Source organism: Hyaena hyaena, unplaced genomic scaffold (genome assembly GCF_003009895.1).
Source record: "Hyaena hyaena isolate Hyena2069 unplaced genomic scaffold, ASM300989v1 scaffold_547, whole genome shotgun sequence".
NCBI classification, from domain to species: Eukaryota; Metazoa; Chordata; class Mammalia; order Carnivora; family Hyaenidae; genus Hyaena; species Hyaena hyaena.
In genome coordinates, this window is record NW_024081177.1 from 678,900 (window position 1) to 703,098 (window position 24,199).

Sequence of the window (24,199 nt, forward strand, 5' to 3'; positions counted from 1 at the left end):
GCTTCTTATTCAGGCTTATCTTGTATATCTCTCCCTGTGGTCCAGTCTCTTCTCAGCACATGGCCTTCTTTATTATCCTTGAACACCCATGACCTTTCTAGCTCAGGGTTGTACTTTTCTGCCCCGATATTCTACCCCTGCTTTTGGTTGGCTGGCTCATTCTTGATCTTTGAAATCTCAGCTGAAATGTTATCTCTTCTGGAGGAACTTTCCCAACCACTTACTTCAAGGTTGAATCCCCAGGTTGATTTCTGACATAGATCCCACTTATTTCCCTCAATCATTTACTACAATATATAAATACCTTCTCTATTGTTTGCTTTTAAAATACTCTGTCTAAAATGTAATGTATTTGTTGCATGAAAATGTAAGCTCAGGGGCACCAGGGTAGCTCAGTTGTTAAGCATCTGATTCTTGATTTCGGCTCAGGTCATGATCTCAGGATTCATAATTTCAAGCCCCCTGTTGGGCTCAGTGCTGACAGCGTGGAGCTTGGTTGGGATTCTCTCTCTCTCTGTCTCTCTCTCTGTCTCTGTCTCTCTCTCTCTTTGTCTCTCCCTTTCTCTGCCCCTTCCCTTTTCATGCTCTCTCTCAAAATAAATAAATAAACTTTAAAAAAAGGAAAATGTAAGCTCATACAAACAGGTATTTTGTCTAGATCACTTCTAAACCCCTAGCACCTGGCACTATGATGGGCAACCAGCTGTTTCTCAATAAATGCTTGTTAATTACATGAATGGCCCCTATCATCATTGTAAATGTCTGAATTTAGATACAAGAAAAATCTGTGCTGTCAGGAAATCGGGGCTCAGTGGATGTTGGGGAAACGTTCACCTGTCACTGGAAGTGGTGTTGCAGTGTATGGATGGGGTTGTGTCTCTTGTCTTTCTTCACCTGGGAACTGGCACTTCTGAAGGTGTGATTTTACTCACTCTTCATATAGGCTAGAGAAGAATGATCTAGGCATAAGGCTTTTCTAAAGCTAAGAAAGGAGTCTCTTTCATGAAAGAACTAAAAACAGAACTCTGATTCATGAATTTGATAATGGCTTTTCTCTCCAGGGGAACCTCCTCCTGCACAGTGAAACATCTCCTGGGGCACAGCCCTATGCCTGATGTGAAGGTAACCATGGAACATCAGCTCTGATGTACGCTGGCAGGCAGCACCAGCCAGGTTTGACCCAGGGGTACTCAATGGTGGTTCCTTTCACCGTATTAGACTGTGCACCCTCCTGGCAAAATGCAGGTTCTTTCCTATGCTTCCCCAACATTTGTTTTGAAGAATTACTGACCTAGTTGACAACTTCATGAATAAAAACAGCGATGATGAAAACAAACATGCAAATGAATAATTCATTATAAGTTTTGAAAGCAAAGACAAAAGGAATCACGAGTAAATCAATTTATAACCCAGAAAATGATTGCAAATAATTGGACAAGGGTGAAAGAGTATCATCTATACTGTATTTGTTGTCGTTTTCTTTCTTCTCTTTTACATTTTTTTTTTTTTTTGAATGAGCAACTTGCGTGAAGTCTAAATTGCTTAATTACATAGCCTGTAAATAGGGAAACAATGGACTGGGTGACTGGGTACACTCACTTTCTTGCCTTTCAATGAGATATGCAAGGTGAGGGGAGGGGGTGGAAACCAACAGCAGACCACAGAGGAAGCAGAAGCTGCTGTCTGGTAGACCTGGTGAGGCAACAGCCTAGAGAATGAAGATGCAGTGAGATGGTAGCCTCTCTCCTACACATTCACTACCGGACCTCTGCCCTACACATCCAGAAGACTTAGTTCTCTACTCTCCCAGTCCCTCTGGGAGTGAATGCTGCTGAGAACTCCTGGGATTTTAAAACACTCTGTGCAACACAAAGAACTCTTGCATGTATCTTATGATTGGAGAGTACCTTTACGTATCATTCCTATCATTATCAGCAATGAACCCTTACTAATGATATAAAATGCATAAGAACCTACACAAAACAACTTGTAGTCAGCCAATTAATTTCGGCCATAGACAACCAAAGAGGGAGAAACTGGTGCACAGAGAAGCAAATGTCAACCCTACTTTTTTTTTTAATGTTTTTTTTTATTATTACTATTTCTAGGAGAGAGAGAGAGACAGCGTGAGCAGGGGAGGGTCAGAGAGAGAGGGAGTCACAGACTGAAGCAGGCTCCAGGCTCTGAGCTGGCAGTCAGCACAGAGCCCGACGCGGGGCTCGAACCCACGAACCGCAAGATCATGACCTAAGCGAAAGTCGGACACTCAACCGACTAAGCCACCCAGGCGCCCCAGTCAACCCTACTTGAAAGTGGCTGTCTGAAGAGATCAGAGCAATGCTTTCCCACCAAACTCAAACCCATCTGATCTAGTTAAGGAAGACTATATGGTCTCTAGCAGAAATGGATTTCTATCCAATGGTTTTCTAACCATTCTTACTGCTTTCCTCCTGGGGAGTTAGGGAGAGTCCCTAACAACAATCTTTGGTCCCTACCCAAATACTGCCAAGGGATTCTTCACTGTAACACCACCTAGGAGCAGAGGCCATCTTCTCATAGGGTTGTGAGATAGTGTTGTGAGTTAGCACAGGTAGAGAGAGCACCTGGAATGTGGCCAGCACATATCAGATGCTCAGTAAATGTAGCTATTATTTTTATCAACATTCTTACATACCACTTTCCGCTCACCTCCTTCTCCCTCTTCTTGTCTGTGCAATAAGCAGACATTCCAGAAGAGTTCCCAGAAAGGCTGGGAGCAAATGAATTTTACTGGTGTGCTTCCCTGGGCTATGATACCTCTGAGACACCACCATCTTCTGGTTCCTCCTTCACAGGGGCTGCTGCCTAAGTTCCCAGGACTCAGCGGGAAAACTTCTGATGGGAAAGGCAGTGGGAAATTTCCCAACCCTTTCTCTGCTATCACTTTGCTATTCTAAGACAGCAGCAGCCTCGCCCTCCCAGGTTTGCAAAGGGGGATGTGGAATTCTCTGGGGACTCACATTGGAGGACCATCTAAACTGGAAGCTCCCAAAGGCTTCTAAAAATGCTTTCTCTAATTTTTTTTCTTTTTGAAGTTAGAGATTAGGGAAGGTAGCAAATGGGTCTTGGTAAATACAGAGGGACAAATTATGATTCGATTTTTTCATTAAATTTCTGGACGGGTGGAGACACAGTGCTCCGTGTTGTGTGTTGTGCGGTGGGGCGGGGTGTTTTCTCATCCATGGAATGCACTGCGCAGATCAACTCGCGTAAAGCGAAATAAGGAAAGCTGACTGCGGAGGTGGAGGGGGGTGTGGTATTAGGGTACTGGTGCTTGTTTAGGGGGCCGCGATTGTGAATGCGAGGGAGAGGCGTGTCAGGCGAGCGCGGGAAAGATTACCGGTGAGGCGAGTGTGTGTCTGTTTCCACAGCGCCCTGGCCCGCCGCAGCCCCCGGCTGGGCGAGGGGTGTGATGTGAGAGTGGGATGGGAGGGGGCAGCAGGCGGGGCCTGCCACGTCACTTGGAGAGTGAGGGTTGGGAAGGAAGGGCAGAGCGGAGAGCCGAGCCGCTGCAGCTGCGGCGGCTGCAGCGAAGGCTTGAGCGGTGGGGAGGTGGGTCCCCGCGCCCCGGCGCCGGGGCAGCCGCAGGGCCCTCTCCGAGGCCTGCGGCGAGACTCACAAGGAGGAGGTGGCGGCTGTGGCAGTGGGAACGGCGACCTTGGCCAGACGGAGCCCGCGGTGCACGTAGGGCGGAGGCCGAGCCCCGCCAGGAGTCCTCGCCGAGCCGGAGGGAGGCGCATCTGGCGCTTCGCTCCCAGCGGCAGCGGAGGGGCTCGGACGGCTGGAGAAGCGCGGTGGGAGCTGGGAAGAGCTAACCCGTCCGGAGGGCGGACCCCCGCGTCGCGGAGCCCGGGCTCCGGCACCGCGGGGGGCGAGGCCACGCGCCTTTTCGGGCAGCCCGTTTCACGCGCGCCAGTTTGCGCTTCCAGGTATCCCAGTAAGGGTAGCGCCCAGGCGCGGCTGTCTCTCCTGGAGGCGCGGAGCGGAACCCGCCGCGTCCAGGTCCCCTCCGCGGACCCAGCCTTGCAGGGCCCGGGGCTTCGGGGGCTCTCGGACCCAGCGGCCAGGCCAGACCGCGAGCTCTGAAGAGCGAGAGCCCCACCCTTAAACAGAGGGCGCCGCTGCGAGCCGGGAAGAGGTGCTGCGCTCCAGGGGGGTGCCGTGGGCGCCGTCCTAGCGGCGGGGAGCGCGCCGCGGAGGGGACATGAGGTCGGAGAAATCCCTCACTCTGGCGGCGCCGGGGGAGGTCCGTGGGCCCGAGGGGGAGCAACCGGACGCGGGAGACTTCCCGGAGGCCGGCGGGGGCGGGGGCTGCTGTAGTAGCGAGCGGCTGGTGATCAATATCTCCGGGCTGCGCTTCGAGACCCAGCTGCGCACTCTGTCGCTGTTTCCCGACACGCTGCTGGGAGACCCTGGTCGCCGCGTCCGCTTCTTCGACCCGCTGCGGAACGAGTACTTCTTCGACCGCAACCGGCCGAGCTTCGACGCCATCCTCTACTACTACCAGTCCGGGGGCCGTCTGCGGAGGCCGGTCAACGTGCCCCTGGACATCTTCCTGGAGGAGATCCGCTTCTACCAACTGGGGGATGAAGCCCTGGCGGCCTTCCGGGAGGACGAGGGCTGCCTGCCAGAAGGTGGCGAGGATGAGAAGCCACTGCCCTCCCAGCCCTTCCAGCGCCAGGTGTGGCTGCTCTTCGAGTACCCTGAGAGCTCGGGCCCCGCCAGAGGCATCGCCATCGTCTCTGTGTTGGTCATTCTCATCTCCATCGTCATCTTTTGCCTGGAGACCTTGCCCCAGTTCCGTGCAGATGGTCGAGGTGGAAGCAATGGTGTGAGCAGAGACTCCCCGATTTCCAGGGGCAGTCAGGAGGAAGAGGAGGATGAAGATGATTCCTATACCTTTCATCCTGGCATCCCTCCCGGGGGAATGATGGCTGGGGGCTCATCCTCCCTCAGTACTCTTGGGGGCTCTTTCTTTACTGACCCCTTCTTTCTGGTGGAGACCCTGTGCATAGTTTGGTTCACTTTTGAGCTCCTGGTTCGCTTTTCCGCCTGCCCCAGCAAGCCAGCTTTCTTCCGCAACATCATGAACATCATTGACTTGGTGGCCATCTTCCCCTACTTCATCACCCTGGGCACTGAGCTGGTGCAGCAGCAGGAGCAGCAGTCGGCCAGTGGAGGGGGCGGCCAGAATGGGCAGCAGGCCATGTCCCTGGCCATCCTCAGGGTGATCCGCCTGGTCCGGGTGTTCCGCATCTTCAAGCTGTCCCGCCACTCCAAGGGGCTGCAGATCCTGGGCAAGACCTTGCAGGCCTCCATGCGGGAGCTGGGTCTGCTCATCTTCTTCCTCTTCATCGGGGTCATCCTCTTCTCCAGTGCCGTCTACTTCGCAGAGGCTGATGATGATGATTCACTCTTTCCCAGCATCCCGGATGCCTTCTGGTGGGCAGTGGTTACAATGACCACCGTAGGCTACGGAGACATGTACCCCATGACGGTGGGAGGCAAGATCGTGGGCTCGCTGTGTGCCATCGCTGGGGTCCTCACCATCGCCCTGCCTGTGCCGGTCATTGTCTCCAACTTCAACTACTTCTACCACCGGGAGACGGAGCAGGAAGAGCAAGGCCAGTATACCCATGTCACTTGTGGGCAGCCTGCACCAGATCTGAAGGCAGCTGACAGTGGACTTGGCAAGCCCGAGTTCTCAGAGACCACTCGGGAACGGAGACCCAGCTACCTTCCCCCTCCACATCGGGCATATGCAGAGAAAAGGATGCTCACTGAGGTTTGACTGATGCAGGCAGGGCATGAATGAGAAGGACGACACTGAGCAAACAGTGTCAGCCTTCCTTCTCATTCTCCACTCCCCTCACCCGAGCTCCAGCCGACTTCCTGACTCCCTCCCCTGCACCCAGTCCAGATACCTGGACTGTCAGCCTTGTTGCTTGATCTCTGCGGCATTCAAGGTTCATCCATCTAAGTGACATTTTTGAAATTCTAACGGTGCCACCCATTCGTACCCATCTTCTGTCATGTGGATGAGATTTCTGTCTGACCTTCCCTCATGACTGTAAATTTTCATGTCTGGGCCTTGGGATTCTCTAGGAACAGAGATGTCAACAAGATGGAAACCAGGCATACCTGGGTCCTATTTCTCTCCTTAGCGTCCTTTGCTTTGGGGCATGCACCTGTCAGCTTCTGGTTATGTGATAACTAGCAGAGGCTGGAAGAGTGTTCATCTTTCTGTTTTATTCCCATGCCTGGTGACACCTGCTAGTCATCCTTAAGAGGACCTTTGGTAAAGCCTTTAGCTGCACAACCTCCAAATATGTTATTCATCTCGAATCTTGGAAGGGATTAGAGAAACTACAGTTAAACTTGGCCATTTGGAGGACATTAGAATCAGTCCCAGACCAAAGGGGCCAGTGGATTCTTCCAGGTGTGCCCTGGCACAGTGGATGTCAGCCTTTGGTCTGCATTCAGTCCTTCCCTCCCCGACTGTCTAGCTTCCAGGAAGGTTCCTTCTCAGAGCCAAATACTCTTTTTGTGCAAGTGCCTTCCTGTGCAGAGGAGCTGGAAGGAGGGAACCACAGAGCCAGGAGAAATGGCTGAATAGACTCAAGCAACTAGCTTGACGGCATATCTGAAGAGAGGTATCAGTTAAGCAGCCATTGTCATCTGGGAGGCCTGCAAAGAGAAGCCTTGTTGTAGACGGCAAATTTCCCGTCCTCGCTTGCCCCCAACCTTCTCCAGCGCCCGACCCCCCTTCTTCCTGGGAATTTGACTTAGGATTACAGTTGAAGGTTTTCCAAAGCAAACTCCAGCTTACACTCGCAGACAGGTAAAAGCACACGTTGGATGCTAGCGTGGGTTTCTTCCCACTTATGTGCAATGGAATAGGTTTAGAGTAAGGAAGAAACATCATTCCTTTGTTGACAGCCTCACCGTTAGAGGTTTTTTGCTGAGTCAAGCAAACATTCACCTGCTCTGCCCCTTGAAGCGGCAGCTGACCTGCTCTAACTGGTAAGGTAATGTTATCACCTGGACTGAGTCATCCTCTTCCAGGGTGAAACTGCTGCCTTCAGCCCACCCACCCACCTCCCCTCATTTCTCTCCTGGTAACATTGTCATTTGTTTGTTGCCTTGAAAAACTGTGATGTACTGTTCTGAGCTCTTCTGGGTGCAGTTCAGAAACCGAAAGGACTGTTAACATGTTTTTAATTTTGTATCTATGCTTTAAGACTCTTTGATGAGGATTTTGTTTTTTAAAAATTAGTTCCTCAAAGAGCAATTTATGAGGGATGGCCTTTTGAGGGTTTTCTTGAGAGACACTGTGGCTCCTGTGAGTGCCAGATCTAAATCTGGATTTTGCCACAGTTTTACAGGGTAACACAGTTCCTCTTTGTGCCTCAGTTTCCCCACTCATTAAATGGGAACGTTAATGTCTTCCCCTCCCTACCTCATGGGGAATGTCGATGAACTCATCTGGGAAGCTGGGGATGATGCTATGCAAATGTGTGAATTTTAATAAGGGACTTGATTTTTTAGTTCATCAGTCTGTTTCCTTCCCCGTATCCCAGAGTCAAATGCTCCCCAAAGAGTTGCTGCCTTGGATTCAAACCCCAAAAGTAGGCCACACTAGGCTATTAGCTCCTTAAATCCCTGCTTAACCTCTTGAACTGGGCCTCAGTTTCTCTTCTTACCCTTCAGCAAGGAGGATGCTCTTTAGACTGGCTCAGTGGGATCCTTCCAGGGCCAGAGGCCACCTTGATTGGGAGCTTGGCTTCTCCAAGCCTGAAATACAAATAAGAGGAGTTCATGACTCAGTAATCTGCTCTGAGGCCATAAAGTTCCAGTTTTCCAAATTCCTTCAGTTACTTCTGGCTATTTGGGGAAAGGAGAAGGGCCCACTACATAGGCAATAGGGATGTTTCCAGTGAGGGTAAATGTTGGAACATGTATGCATGTATCTCTATATGTGTGTATGTGATCATCCTCATCACCATCCCCAATGAAACATTTCCTCTTCAAGTCAGAGCATGCCTGAAAGTAAAGGGTTTGTGGAGAGCTGGGCTCTCCAGGGACTCTGGTTGCCATAGCAACCTTCCAGACTGTTCTCTCTATCTTCTGATTTGGGCAGCAAGGGAGAATGAGAGGCTACAAATTCCCAGCTTCCGAAATGGGAACACCTCCTACATAGTGGTTTCAGGGGCCGGTAATGACCGGTGGGATGTGTGACCTTTGGAAAATGAGGGGACAGCAGCTCCCCCAAACTTCCTCCCTGGACCTTTCTTCCTGGTCTCCCCAACCTGTCATCGAAGCTGCCTCATCTCACCCCTGATCCTTCAGAAATCTGAATGCTAAGCAACTGCCAGTTAAACCAATGTCAGTATTATCTTTTTCAAAACGACAAGGGGAGACTTGGAGGGGACACGCTCCTCAAGAGGTGGCCAGGCTGGCACCTTGCCGAGAGTCCTGACAGTCATGGTCCGTAACAGTGTCCTGGAGGTCCCATCTCCTCAGAGAGAGGCTCCTCCCAGTTCCCAGAGAGACGGAGAGAAATGCCACTTCTTCCTCCCAGGGAATAGTCTAGCTCTGATCCTAGCCATCTCATAGGTGGCTCTCTTTAAGACATCGAAGAAACACGGAGAGGCTGTGACCTGACCTAGTTTCTGTGAAGGATTTTGCCAAGTGATCCCTCTCTGACTCGGAGTTCTTTATGTGGATTCTGTGCCCTGAGCGTCAAGAGAATATGTGCCCTGTGCTGCCCAGACGGCTGGGGTAGTGATGTCGCAGCTGCCGGCAAAGGCAGGGGTCAGCCCTTCTTCGTTCTACCTGACTCGAGCTGGCAGGAGCTCCCAAATGCCTTCCTGGATCTGGCAGGCACAGCGGAGATGTGGAATAGTCCTCCTGCCCTGATCTTCCCCAAGGAGAGAGTGGGACAGCTGGCCACCTTTGCATCTGAGGTAGGTTCTACTGTTGGGGAACTTGGTTTCTGGCTCGGAGCTCCGGGCCAGATTAGAACTGGGAGAGGCAAGCCCCTGCATTCTGGAGACTTGGGGCTTTGATTTCCCGTTCCTCAGCAGCCATCTCCCTCTCCTGTGTATTTTCTGTGACTGTGTGGACTTCAGTGTCCTTCCTCAGTTTCTGCTTCCTCACTGCTGTCATCCCAACTCTTTCTAGTCACCTCCTCTTCTCTGCACCTCCCCTTCCTTCTAGTTATTCTCATTTTCTCTGCCCCCCCCCCCCGCCCCGCTTCTTGTCACATCCCTGGCTTTTGCCCTTCTGTTGTTTTAATCTCTTCTTTCTATAGGTGTCTTTCTTTCTATCTTTCTCTTTCTCTCCATCTTTTTAGTGGCTGGGGGCAGCTGTAACATTTCTGTTGAGATCGCCCCTTGAGCTCTAGGACAGCAGTGATCTGGGGTGTTTGCTAAGAAGACTGTTATCCAGCTGGAGGACCACCCCCCCCCCCCCACTTCCCTGCCAGCTCTGTGGACCATCATTTCCTTCCAGGCTGGCCCCTGTGGGCGCAAGTCCTGAACTTACAGAGCAAGATGAGATTGTGCCAGGTTTAGAAAAATGTCTCTGCAGAACTTTCCTGTATCTTCCAAAATAAAACAAAGAAGGAGAGAGAGAAAAAGGGAGAGATAGAGAGAAAGAGAGAGAAACTCCAAGTCCCTCAACCTTAAGAAGCTTATAGAAAGGTTCAAAACAAAACAATGGTAGACATTTTTTAAAAATTAAAAAAAAAAATAAAGGAAGGGAGTTGCCTGTGTAGCTCAGTTGGTTAAGCGTCCTTCAGCTCAGGTCATGATCTCACAGTTCATGAGTTTGAACCCCGCATCGGGCTCTGTGCTGACAGCTCAGAGCCTGGAGCCTGCTTCGGATTCTGTGTCTCCCTCTCTCTCCGCCCCTCCCCCCTCATGCTCTGTCTGTCTCTGTCACTTGAAAATAAACATTAAAAAAGGTTTAAAAGAAACAGTAGAAACAGTAGGTTACACACAAAAATGAGGATTTAGGAGGAAGGCATAAGGGTGGAATTAGCCTTGAAAAGCCTTAATGCAGGAGTGGCTGTCACACTGCCCTAATTCACTTGAAGGCCCCTGTAGCATCCAGCTGTCTGTCTCGCACACTGAAGACAGAACAAAGCAAGGGCGTATATCCCAGGGGTGCATGGTGCATGGGACGCTCCTTGACAAGATGGATTAAAATTCTCTACCCGTTGGTAAAGGGAGCTGTGTGTGCGGGATGTCGCAGGCTATAGGCAGGCCCACCTGCAGCAGGACATCAGGGGCTTTTTGGAGGGAAACGGACATTTTCTAGAACAGGATTATGGTGATAGATGTATAACTCTAGAAGTTAACTGAAAAAAGTATTGGATTGTGGGTCGGGGGAAAGCGGCATGAGGCTGATAACCTGGGAGTTTCACACATTGGCTGGGACAATGGTTTCGTTTTGTAAATCTAGAAGGTTATCATCTCTGAAGATGGACCAGCTTAAATATCCAGGTTGGAATGACATTTTTTTTCTTCTGCCACTTGGGGACACTTTAGAGCTTTCATGCAGTTTGCTCCTTTCTACTCAAGTGTGGTGCCAAGAACTGCCTTTTTTTTTTTTTTGACAATCAAATCATTGTGGGGTTTACATGCTTTTTCTTTTTTTGCTCAAGCAAAAGAAAGGTCAAAGCTATTTTTGGTAAGTGCAGGGCATGATTAGCACATATTGAACTAGGGTAAGTATGTTGGACATTATTCATTACATAGGATTGAGGCAGTGAACTTGCCCAACGGGTTCATATTCTGCTGGCAAAACAAAGAACAAAAAAGCTTCAAAATCCCCACAAACAAACCAAAAGCCCCACCTAGTCTCTGCACCTGTAGACTCAGGATTCCTTAAGCAATTGTACAGGAGTGGAGGTTTTATTCTGCGGGCGACCTTCCCATCCTCGTCTCTGACCCTTTACAGCCGCTGTGGGGTCCCCGCGGCTGTTGGTGGCTTTGGACACACAGGAGTGAGTGGTGACCAGTTTCCATCAGCCTACCCTTCTCTGTGACTGTCCATGAGACATTGCTCTTCCCTGGCGGGGCGGCCCTCACTGGGTACCATCCTTCCCTCCCCATGGCATTTCTCCTCACATGACACCTCCCGGTCCCCTTGCTTATCATTCCTTCTGTGCCCTGGCTGAACCCTTGCTGTATAGGCAGTATTTCTGTCACCCAACATCTCTACACAAATGCCAAGAGAGATTCCCAGAGAATACTGTCCTCCTGGGACAGTCTGGCGGGAACCTCTTTGCCAGCCCTGATCGGTTTTGACTGTGTGCTATTGCCCTGGGAAGCAAAGTGTGTTCTGATCCTAGCTTGTCAAGGTCACTTAGGAAGGAAAAGGAATCCTTTAATTCTTTAAACTGTAGGATTTCCTCTCTCCATTCTGCTTTATACTGGGAAGCCTCGGGTTGCGCAGACAGCTTCTGGCAGAATACTGCCTGGGGCTTGGGGCTTTAGTGGGAGAGGGAACTTGGCAGATGCAGGCCACTGGGAGTAAAAGACAGATGGGCTCTGAGTTCTCATGTTACTGTATCTCCCAGTGAACCACCTTCCTGTTTTGGGCTTGAGGTCCCTGTGGGATTGGAGATGGTCGTGTCGTGTCCCTTTGCTCTGAACCCCTAGAGAAAGGAGTTTGCTCTACCTCTTTGTCCCTTTTTCATCCTAATCCCCTGCGCACCCTAAGGAGGGGGTGAAAATCTATCAGCGACCACTTTGGAAGGACAGACAAGGCACTGACTCCCTGGGTCCCAGAACAAAAGAGCAAAAGGGGCCGTAAGTATCATTAACACTGGTCTCATCTTGGCTATCACTTAACCTACTTAGGGCCTAGGCCTGGTGGGGTTGTAACTTTTTTTTTTTTTTTTTTTTAACACAACTCTGACCTCATCATTGTTACTGTGAAGGGGATTTTCCCTTAGTCTGTCATTGGCCTCAGCAGACACTCTCTGGCTGCCCCTAGAAAACATCTTGGCACTGTAAGCAGCCTCTGCTACAGGCTGCAGGAAGCACAGACAGACCCCGGCTCTTTGGTAAGATCAAAACCAACATTTCAAAAGGAAATCGCAGCCACATAGTCTGCTGGCACTGCTATTTTTGACATGCTTGCTGTTCTCTCAGGGCTTGACAACCTCTGTCTCCAGGAGACAGACAAACCAGCCCTTGGCAGGAGAGACACTTTGCTCTGAAAAAGAACCTAGGGAGATAGTCTTGTGGCTGGAGGGGCCAGGAAAACAAGCCATTCCTCCCTCTCCTCCAGGATGCTCTGCTTGTGGCCATCAGGGTCTGTGGATCTGAGGCTGGGGCACCATTCTGGCTTGGTGAACCCTTTCTCTGCTCTGGTCCTCCCCAGTGAGAGTGGTCCTAACAAGAATGAGGATGCCACCATCCATTTAAAAAGCATTTGAAATGCCTTCAGTGCTCTCAATCATGTCCTATAACAAAAAGGTTAGGAGCATGGATTCTGGAGCCAGCTTTTCTGGGTTCAAATCCCACCTCTGCCACTTGCCTGCTGGGTGACATGGGGCAAATTCTGAAACTTCTCTGTGCCTCAGTTTCCATTTCTGTAAAGTGGAGGGAGAATAATAGTACCAATTTCATGGAGCTGTTTTGAGGATTAAATGAGCTAATACATGTAATGTTTGTGTAATATGTAATAATATGTATGCAGTATACTGTGTAACAATATATCAGCTCTCTTCAAAGATTAGCTGTTACTACTATTATCCTACAACAACCAAATGAAGGAGGTAGGCCAGGCATTATTTTCCTCTGGCAGATAAGACAGTTGAGGCTCAGAAGGTATGTTCAAGGGCACACAACTAATGTGTGACACATCGCCCTCAGGGGAGATATAATTTACAGAACTCAGTGAGGGTCTGATTAATACTAAGCAAGAAGAGAAAATGAATCTGTAGTTCTGAAATGTGTATAGGTTTTTATTTACATGCTAATTTGTCTCTTAAAAGGGAAAACCAGAAGGTGTCCTATGTGTGTGTGTGTATATAATTTATATATATGTTTCATATAGCTGTATATACAGATTTTTATATATGCAAATATATATACACATATATATGTATGTGTATGTATGTATATATATATGTATATATGTGTATATATATATATATATATGTGGGTGTAAAGATGGACAGGTTTCCCCAGCTATCCAAAAATAGAGCATTCCTGTGAAAGCTTTCATAAGCCAAATGAAGTAAAGCAAAGAAGCAATTACCGTTTCCTAAAAGCGAAAATCCTCTTTGGATTTCTTTGGGTTAGTGAGATCAGGTACTAGCATAGGTCTTTAGTAAAAACAAGTCTGTATTAAAAAAAAAAAAGCAAAGTAGTGTAAAGAGAACTTTGGGATAGCAGGGAAAACCTTTCATTCTTTCTATACACCCCTCCTCGCTGCCACCATTGTTTTCCGCCCTCCACATTTTAACTCCACAAGAGCCTTCCTCACACACTTCCTCCACATCTTCCTCCTTGGGACAAATGCAGGGTCCCACAGTTAGCCCTAAGGATGGAGCACATAAGTCAGACTGCAGCTCAGTTTTCTGGTACTGTTCCAGCGGTCTTCGCAGTCCCACTTCCCCCAGTTGCGTCTTCAGCATCCCCCTCTGATCCCTAGCCATTTTCATGACCCACTGCGCACCCCCTCCCAACTCTGCAGGTGGTGACACCCTGTAACATTCCTAGGGTGTGCTCCAGCTTCCCTTTCCTCTTTTCAGGGGGAAGAGATAGGAGGTCCTGGCGCGGGAAGAAGATAGCCTTTCCTGCTCCTGAGTCTGAATTTGTTTCCACTGCAGCTCTCTCTGGGGGTCCCAGACTCAGGCCAAATGCTCAACTCATCCTGTGCTCACTCCCACAGCCGCGCCAGCTTGCACAGGGGACCTGGCCCAGGACAGAGCAACGGGGCCACCCTCCACTCCCCATTCTGACTTCTTGGTTTGCTTGCCTTTGGAGGTAGAGAACTTGCCTCTGAATCACCATTATTAGCTGGACCTCATTTAACCTCTCTCCAGCTTTGTCCTCTGCAAAATAAGGGAGCTAATTCCACTTGCCTCACGCAGTTGTTGGGAGGCTCAAACGAGAGGCACGTTAAAGAGGTTCGTGGGAAATAAACTCTCAGCGGAGCATGGCCGAAGGGGCCCCAGTGACACTGAACAGCCACCAGGGAGTGGGGCTAAAACCACCTGTACTCTCAGAGGAAGGCAGGATCCCTGCTGACTTCAGTTCTGTTCTCTGAAACAAACACTGAAATGAAATATGATATAAAAAATAGACTCATGGTAGCTAGCTATTTTATCCAGAAGGCTCTTTGCCTGAAGCATTCACAGCAGAATCTGTTTAAATAATTGCACTTAAGATGTGATTTAATATATAGGAATGTAATCTGAATGTATCTTGTAAGAATAGAATGGATATACCGGTAACATTTTTTCCGGCCAAGGTAGAAAGTCCTTCCTGGTAGCACCAGAGCACTGGGAAGGACAGTACTGACGGTCACAGCGTCAGAACAGGAGGGCTGGGAGGGACCCTAAATTCTCCTCTTTATGAAGGAGAAGGCCGGCTCAGACAAGTGGAAAGATTAACCCATGATCACAGGCAACTCAGGGCATAGCTGGGTTTAGGACTCACATTTTCTAACTCCTCCACTAGTATATTTTTCTATGGAAAATGGAAGCCTAAGGAATAAACCTAGCCAATTTTATTCATTTCCCACCCAACCAAACTCCTTAGCGCAGCTGTTCATAGGAAGTGGAATTAAGTGCTTTTTAATTTCATCTCTCTCTACCCTGACTTTCCGAGGTACAGAGGCAGCAGGCTGAGCTAGAGAAATTCATCAGATAACCAGCTCCTAGATTTGTAAGGAATGAATGACTAAAAATTGTTACTCTAGTAAGTACCAAAGGTATTTTTGCACCTGACGAAGACAGACTCATGTACAGGCTCTGGCCTGGGCAGCCAAGCCCTGAGCTTTTAATCTTACCAACTAAGAGGCTATATATAACCTTTTAGGGCTATCCTTTTAATGTTAAATTTAGTGCCTGGGCTGCAGGAAACTGTCACAGATTGGAAGTCAGGAAAGCAGGAGGTTATTGGAGACTTCTGTATTTTAAAGAGAGAAGAAGGGATGAAGAAGTGAGTATCTTACCCAGGAGTGCTGATTTTCTGATGCCCTGGGAAACAGACATCCACTTCTAGATTCTTCCCTGTACTTTGTTGCCCTGGGAGAGAAAGAGAAGTCACTGTTGGTTACAGATTCCTTTTATAAATCACAGGACTAGTGTCAGGGGGAACAAAGTTTCCAGAAGCCATAGTGGCTGAGCCATAAATCAGACAGGCGCTCCCCAGCTGCTCTAAGGCAAATTGGCCTTGCTGGAAGGAGAGAGAAGTCTGGCATGTTGGGGGAAAGAGTTTGTATCTCTTGTAAGACTGTTCTCTGTGCTTTGGCGGAGGGGTCGCATTCACCCAGGGGCAGCACACACACATGTGCATGTGGAGGACCCAGGCTCCAGCCACCCACACTCAGCCACGGTAGCTGCCCTCTGCTTCTCTGAACGTGTGTTTGGTTTTCGTTCTATTTATTTGCCTAATTTTTTTTTCTGCACCTGCAACCCCTTGGCAGATGGTTTAATATCCTTGCAGAATTCCAAATAACAATCCCAGAGCACTAACCCAAAACTGTGCAGGTTATTCCTGATAATAGGTCCTAAATCAGTGACTTGTGGATCACGTAGGATTCAGGGCTAAGAAATACTGGATATGACAGTTTTATCTCAATAACACTGGGAAAAGATACAAGAAATATTGGGAGATTTCACATGCAGACTTTGACCTTTGTTTTCTTTTGAAAAATCAAAGGTCTGGTCTTGTTGATTTTGCATTTCAGCTTTCTGCCAGCTGAGTGAGGGGAGTGGGTTCTTTTTTGCCCAGTGCCCACTGAGTGCCACCCAGTGCCCAGTAGCCAAGTACCATTTTTTTTTTGTGCCCACGGGATTGGTTCCTTCTAGGTGGGAAACATTTCCTATGTGTACATTTCTACTAAGGGCACTACGCCCCCATCCCACTTCATCTGGTGACCCCGTGGATGCCGATGCGTTACCCCTCTCAAAGCCTTCCTATCTGATCTCATTGAATTGAGTCTCAGGGGACTGTTAGAGGGGGAGGGGACAGGTGTGTTTATTAGGAACAGAATGAAAGCAGAAGCGAGGGCTGACAGACTGTGGAGGAGGCAGTCACAACTCCAGGCAAGACACAGAATTGGATGGCTTCTTGGAGAAAAGTGACCTTGCAGGAATCAAGAACATGCTAAGTTATGTTCTCTGTCCAATTAAGTGGGCAAGGAGATGTGTGATGCAATTAAGGATTTCCCTCTAAAATTATTAAAATACAAAAAAGGCAAAAAACCAAAAACCCCAAAAAGGCAAACATCGGTGTTTGGGTATTTCTGACTTGAGACCAGCTGCCTACTTCTGTGATGTCACATAGTGAGACATCACTCTGTTTGTGCTGGCTGGCACTGAGCATTACGAGTGGGGGTCATCAGTGGGATCCTGTGGCTTTCCTGGGTAAGAGTTGGCCACCAGCCATGGGCTCTGCATTAGTGCGACATTGTGAAGCCCACGGTTAGCCCTAGATCCTTTCTTCCCTCCTTTCCTAGACTCTTCTTGTCGGTTTCAGCTCTTACAGACTCTTCTGTCTCTGGGCTTTATTGGCCCCAAATGAGCTGACTGTAGAGTTGGAGCTATGTCCAACATTATTGTGTTGGGAGAGAGGTAAGACAGGTTCTCCTCTTTTCCTTGCTTTACCTCTTATTTCATAAAAATATTTCAGGGCCAGAATTCAAGTGGGGAGTGTCAATAGCAATTTGGGCTAGAGACAGCTCAAAATCCTTGGCGTCTCAGGAGGGAAGCAGGTTTCATATTGGTCATCCCTTACTGGAGACAACTTTCACTTCTAAAGACCCAAATTTTTTTTTAATATTTTATTTACTTTTGAGAGAGAGATAGAGACAGCATGAGCAGGGGAGAGTCAGAGAGAGAGGGAGACACAGAATCTGAAGCAGGTTCTAGGCTCTGAGCTGGCTGTCAGCACAGAGCCTGATGCAGGGCTCTAACCCACGAACCGTGAGATCATGACCTGAGCTGAAGTCGGACACTTAACCGACTGAGCCACCCAGGTGCCCACACTAAAGACCCAAATTGAAAAGGACTATATGACCCTTCTCCTCTCTACCCCTGCTGCCCCTCCCCCATACTTGCCCTTTCTAGGAGCACAGGAAAAATTAAATCAGCATGGGCCTTCCATCTTAATGCCTGTCTGCCTCACTTTTTCCAATAGATGTTATTCTGAAAAGTTGTTTTTGTCATGAGTGTGTGTATGTGTGCATGTGTGTGTAAAAGTAATAGAACCACCTTCCTATCAGAGGTGATTTTAATAGGCAGGGCCTTTTCACATTTAAAAGAAATCAGGGCACCTGAGTAGCTCCGTCGGTTCAGCATCTGACTTCAGCTCAGGTCATGATCTCAGGTCATGAGTATGAGCCCTTCGTCAGGCTCTTTGCTGACAGCTCAGAGCCTGGAGCCTGCTTTGAATTCTGGTCTCCCTTTCTCTCTGCCCCTCCCTCACTCATGCTCTGTCTCTTTCCCTCTCTCTCTCAAAAATAAATAAACATTTTTTAAAAAAGAAAAAAAAGAAATCCTAGAATATAACTAAATTTAAAAGAAAGTATATGGTCTGTAGAAAAATGCACTTAAATTAGTTTATGGCCTACTTCATACAATTATAATTCTGTCCTCCGGTGGAAGGACGGGATGCTGTGGTATTAGAAATTGTGGGGATTGCCAACCAGATTTGAGAAAGAGCCTTTTTATTTGCTGGAGGAACTAGGGGATATTTTTCAAAACGTATGTTCAAAAGTGGGAACAGACTTTTGTAACAAACTCTGTTACAATTTTCTCATTTTCTTGCTGCGTTTCTGTCTAGATGATGAATTTCCAAGTGTATAGCATTATATCTCCCATGCCTATAGCTGTGTCAGCTGAGAAAGGATGGGAGAAATGAGGCTGTGGGCCCGAGTCCACTGTGTCTCTCTATTAGCCATGTGGGAAGGGGTGATGATAGCAGTCACTCCAGGAATCAGCATCCAGGGCTGCCACCCTCTCTGTGTAGCTGTGTGGCGTTGGGAACACTGGAAACCTCTCTGAGCTATGGTTCTCTCCTCTGTAAAATCAGGCCATTGATAGAGCATCCCTTATGGTGGCCAGTGTGGTTAAAGGAGATGATGTTAATAAGGAGCATTGCAGGTCCTCGCATGTAGTAAGCATTCAATAAAAGTGGGTTATTTTTTCATGGTCTCTCTTTTTGGCCCGCTTCAGCACTATACCCACTGAGGCATAGGGAGAGCCTCAAAAAATTGCACAATCTTTAGAAGTAACTAAAACCACTCAAAGCTCATGTAAATCTAGATCTTTAGGAAATATATGTGCAATAGTTTATCTCACTTTGTAGATTGGATTTCCTGATCTAACACTGACCATGATTCAGGTATGTAATTATCTAATACTTGGTTGTAACACAGGTGATGCCTTAGACTGTAACACAGTCTAAGGGTCTTAATACCCCCTTAGACTGAACACTGCTTTCCTGCTAAAACAAGGCAGCATAAGAGAATACTCAGTGGTTCTGATGATCCCTTTAGAAAGAATATAAGCAGGGGCACCTGGGTGGCTCAGTCAGTTGAGCATCCAATTCTTGATTTTGGCTCAGGTTATGTTCTCATGGCTTGTGAGATTAAGCCTGGTGTTGGGCTCTCTGCTGACAGCATGGAACCTGCTTGGGATTCTCTCTCTTTCTTTCTCTCCCTTCTTCTCTCTCTCCTTCCCTTTCTCCCTCCCTCTCTCTCTCTCTCTAAAAAAGAACATAAGCAAAATCCTGGGAAGCAGTGAGAATTTCCAACACACTTAGGAATTAACTGGAAGTCAAATAACTAAGTGTAGAAAGATCATGTGGTTCAGCTACTCACTTGCCTGACTTTTGGGCTTGCCTTGAGTGAAAGAATGAGCTAAAAGGAATACTTTGAGGTATTCCTGCACAAGAACGCAGGAAGCTTTCCTTCAGTGCTGAACAGGTCATAAACATGCCTTTCATGATGCATTTGAGGTCAACTTTCTTCAGAATTGTGACACAAGCCAGTGGAAAATATGACTTGATTTACAGATAATGTTATTTCTTTACATACAACATTTCAGGAATGCATTTAATTTGCAAGGAAGTCAGCTGCACTCAATGATGTATAAGTAGAGAATAAGACAAGATGACATACAAAAATTGAGCAGGCAGTGGTTTCTAAAAGTCAAAGAATCCATTACTCTGTCCTGCATTAGGAAAAGTTCATTATCCCAGGTGTATTCTGAAACCTCCCCACAACCAGGGGATGAGAGAAAGAGAGACTCCAGGGATGTTGTAGGATTGTTTTCCTCCTATCTTGGTTACACATCTGCTGTTGTACCTTAAAATTCCTTTCTACTATTTTGTACCGACTGAGATGGATACTACTCAACTGACCATATTACCTAGAATAACGCCTTATGCCAGAATTCCTCAAAGTATTAGTTCCTCAGAGCTAATTCCCATGGAAAAAGAGTCCCCAGCTACTATGTCCCTGCTTATTGGAAATACACAATACATGAGATCGTAAGATTAAAGGTCCTGAGAAGTCCTGCAGTGAATAAACTAATTTTACCTGTTAAACCAGTGTTGTTCAAATTATTTTTACCATAGTATCTCCACCCCCTTTCTGGGGGGGACTTCTATTCACATCCCACAAAAGCTGTAATCCAAGGAATAAATTTGGAGAAACTCAAAGACATCTGAAACTCCTTATGATGAATTTTAGTCCATGGAACTTCAGTCCTTAAAAGGTTTTCTTGAATGGACCATTTTGTGGCTTCCTGTCAACCTTCTGAAAGTTTTTCACACTCCTTTTGAGTCATACAGAGACATACAGAATCCGTGTTTTGAAAGGGCTCTGAATCATGTGAAAGAAGATATCCTCCCCTTTATTGACCTTCCAAGCCTTCTTAAATAGGAACCTTTGAGAAAAATAACTGTAAAATTTGGTCTTATTGGTTCAATTTAAGGGTTTCCGTTCTATTTGCTGTGAATGTCCACACCTGAGACGCACTTCTCCAGACTGATAGCTTACTGGTAGCATTGCCTGGTGATGTAACAGCCCAAGTTCTATGCATGGCGTCAACAAAATCAAATTATAAGGTGCATCTCTATTTACAAGTACTTTTCTAACTAAAACTAGAACTTTTCATAAAAACATTCAAGCATGCCTTTACTAACGATCATATTTTAAAAATATTCACAATCTGAACAAGACTCAAAAAAGATACTAGCAGTGAGCTCTAAGTACACAGGCTCTTCAGTCTTCTTTCATGTTACCCTAAATTTTATTTTAAATGTTTTTTATTTACTTCTGAGAGAGAGAGAGAGAGAGAGAGAGTGAGCAGGGGAGGGTCAGATAGAGAGGGAGATACAGTATCTGAAGCAGGCTCCAGGCTCTGAGCTGTCAGCACAGAGCCCGACGCGGGGCTCGAACCCACGAACCGCGAGATCATGACCTGAGCTGAAGTCAGACACCTAACCGACTGAGCCACCCAGGCGCCCCCCCTAAATTTTTTTTCAAGGTATTCTCCCAAGGTGCTTCAGCTGCTGGTGCCTCCAGTTGGACCCAGTTCCTCCAGTACTGGGACTTAAGTCCTCTGGGCAGCTCTTCCTGCTAGGTGCTCTTTGTGCCACCAAGGGCTCTTACCTTTGACTGTTCATCCCCAAAAAGGTCTGATGCTCACTGTCTACTCCTCCACCAGCTGGTCCAGGGCTACAGCCCTTTCTCCATGGATTCTTCTCTGTGTTTAGAGGTAAAAGGAGAGAGGATGTAGGTGATCTTGACCCATTGTTACCTTTGTAAATGTTGTTCCTTTTCTGGACATTTTGGGCTATGAGGAGTGCCTGTTAGCCAGTTCATTCTTGCATCTTTAAATCTTTAAATCTGCTAAAAGTTTGAACAAGTGGACTGTGGAGAAGGTGGGCATTGCACCTAATTCTGGGTCTGTCAATGAACTACTACGTGACCCTGAGGAAGTCACCTGCCTGGCACTTGGCATGTAGTAGCTATTAGTATTATTCTTTTGCCCAGTGTCTTTATCTGTAACACGACGTAGTTGGATTAGACAATTTTTGAGTCTTTGCCTGAAAGTTCTGTGGGTGCCTAGCTTATTCATTAAATGCACAGCTGGTCCCCTTGATAACTTGGCAAACTTTTCTTGTTTGGCTCTTGCCACCAGAATGATCTTTTAAAAAGAGAGTCAGTGTGGGGCGCCTGGGTGGCTTAGCCGGTTAAGCGTCCGACTTTCGCTTAGGTCATGATCTCGCGGTTCGTGGGTTCGAGCCCCGCGTCGGGCTCTGTGCTGACTGCCAGCTCAGAGCCTGGAGCCTGTTTCGGAGTCTGTGTCTCCCTCTCTCTCTGACCCTCCCCTGCTCACGCTCTCTCTCTCTCTCTCTCCTAGAAATAAATAAAAATATTAAAAAAAAAAGAGTCAGTGTTACTGAATTTCAACTTTATCTAGACTCACTGAATTTCAGGGTTCACCTGAAATCCTCTTTTTTACAGACAAATTTCAGAACTTACCACTTACTAATATACTGAGCAGGTAACAGCAGACTTCTAGAAGAGATACACTAATTTTTATATAATGTCAAGTGGGATAAATTTCTTCTCTCTGCTTTCCTTCCTTCTTTCTTTCCTTCCTGTCTTCCTATTTTTCTTAGATGAGCTTTTAGTTTTTAAGTGCTTCCAGATCTTTTTTATTTCAAAGTCACAAAATAAACATTCCTCAGTTTTGGCTGTGTCAAGTACCTTGGCATTATGATTGGAAAAATGTTGGGCATGCAAAGGCGCTTCTATATTAAGGAGAAGCAGAGAGAAATGAAGCCCAGCAGGGGTGCTAACTAGTATTCTCTGGGTCTCTGGCTCCCCATTTGCTGAGGGAGCCTCTAGAGAAGACAAAGGAAAGAGAAGTTAGTACAATTCTTTAGTATCCTTAGACAAAGTAGAAGCTGACTTTGTCATTTCTAGGAAAGTGGTAGTGATCCCAAGGGCAGATGCTGGATTATATGCTGGGCCCAGTGTGCTGTGCAGTGGCTCTGGATAGAAGGGTCTTGGTTGGATAGAGAGTGCCCAGCTCTGCCCTACCTGCTCAAGCTTGGGAGCTAGAGCTGAACATCCAGACCAGGGTTTCCCCTGTGCTGGGTTCCTGTCCTACATGGCTGTGCTGGTCTCCGTCTTGCATGGTTGCACCGGTCTTGGTACTTTTCAATGTTTGGTTATCATCCTCACCTCAGTAGCTTCCCCTGCTATTGCTAGTGCATCAGCTGAAGTAGTAGAACCCCGGACAGGGATAGAAAGCCTGTGTGGGCTCCTAAGGCACTGTTTGGCCTTGCATAAATTGCTTGAAACATTTTATTTTCTGACTTTTCTGCTCACTATGGAAAATCATACAAGTTAGAAAAATGTACAGAAGAAAAGAAAAGATCCCATAATGCCACAGCCAGAGACATTCAGTATTGGCCTGTTTGGGGTTTTTCTTCTAGACTAGCTCTGTCTCTGTATCTATATCTCTACAGAGATCATATTGCATTTCATTAAAAAAAAATCTTCATATATGGGGCCCCTGGGTGACTCAGTTGGTTGAGCATCTGACTCTTGATTTTGGCTCAGGTCATGATCCCAGAGTTGTGGGATTAAGCCCCACATTGGACTCCACCCTGAGCCTGGAGCCTGCTTAAAAGTCTCTCTCTCTCTCTCTCTCTCTCTCTCTCTCTCTCTCCCCCCCCCCATTGCCTCTCTCCCCAACTCATGCACACACTCTCTCCCTAAAATAAAAAAACCCCTCATATATCTCTAATATTCTCATGCAATTATTATAAAACCATCATATAGATACACCATTATTTGCTAACTAGCCCCATACGGTTGGACATTCAGGTTTCTGTTCTTTTACATGATGCTACAGTGACTATTTTTTAGTGTGGATATTCATCCACATTTATGATTATGTTCTTAGGTTTTATTCCTACAAGAGTCATGAACAAATGGAACAAATCATGTTCTGGACCCCAGTTTCCTTACCTATAATAAAGAAACATTAGAAACAACAATTATAGCAGCAAACACTTGCCCATCATATCATGTGCCAGGCCTGTGTCTAAGAGCTTTACATGTCCTAACTCATTTAATCTTCCCAGCAGCCTTGTGCATATCTTCTCCCTTTTGCAGAGGTAACCTACCCAAAGAGACATAGCCAGTCAGTGGCAGGGTAAGATTTCAACCAGTCAGCCTGGCTCACAGTCGTTGGTCTGAACGGCTGTGCTTATATGTCCCTGTGAGAGGAAAGAACTAGACCCAGCAATCCTTAGGCGACCTTTCCTCCTAACATTAGCTGCATTATTCTGTTCTATAGAAGCTATGTGCCCAAGTGACATGTTTGCCTGGTAGGAGTTGACCGGCTCCTTAAATCCTCTTCATCTGCCCATTTTTGTGTGTATGTATGTGTGTATGCTTATATAAGCTTTGGAATGGAACAGAGACAGCAGAGACAGCATGAAACAAGAAAGCCTGAACATCTATTGACAAAACAATAAACCATGGGTAATCTCTGCTATAGTTACAGATAACATCATGGTTTCCTCCTTATCTTAAGGTTCTCAGGCTCTTTGGCTGGGAAATTTGTCATTTCATCATTGAACTGGCACCTCAGTGCAGCAGGGATGAGATTGGATGTGGCTGTCTAGCACAACCCCATCCCAGAAGCACATGTCTGCACATATTATCTGAAGGGCAATTTCCCTCTCCCCAAGCTGCTATGCCCACAGTGTAAGAGCATTGCTGGGTATGAGTATTCATCCTGTAGGGAAGGAGATAATCGACAGACTCATCACTGGAATGACATGTCCATGCTGCTTTTATTGCCTACTCAATGTAGAGATTGCCAGGCCTCCTTGGGATTCTGACTCAGTAGATAAGGGAGAAGCTGGGAATTTGC

The 24,199-nt window shown here is 47.2% G+C and overlaps 1 protein-coding gene and 1 long non-coding RNA gene across 2 annotated transcripts in view; one reads left to right on the forward strand and one right to left on the reverse strand.

The window, feature by feature from the left end:
- Positions 1-3,605: 3,605 nt before the first annotated feature.
- The window catches only part of KCNA6 (potassium voltage-gated channel subfamily A member 6), a 44,798-nt gene continuing 24,204 nt past the window's right edge, over positions 3,606-24,199 (forward strand). The window contains exon 1 of the mRNA XM_039255767.1: positions 3,606-9,005. Within this exon, the coding sequence (XP_039111698.1) occupies positions 4,244-5,830 (1,587 nt within the window). The 5' untranslated portion in view covers positions 3,606-4,243 and the 3' untranslated portion in view covers positions 5,831-9,005. The remainder of the gene's footprint in view (positions 9,006-24,199) is intronic.
- On the reverse strand, positions 6,668-20,993 carry LOC120247743. The gene is made up of 4 exons (XR_005532398.1): positions 20,911-20,993; positions 15,241-15,313; positions 7,743-7,833; positions 6,668-6,726 (listed from the first exon to the last, which is right to left on the reverse strand). It is a non-coding gene; the product is annotated as an uncharacterized LOC120247743 (long non-coding RNA).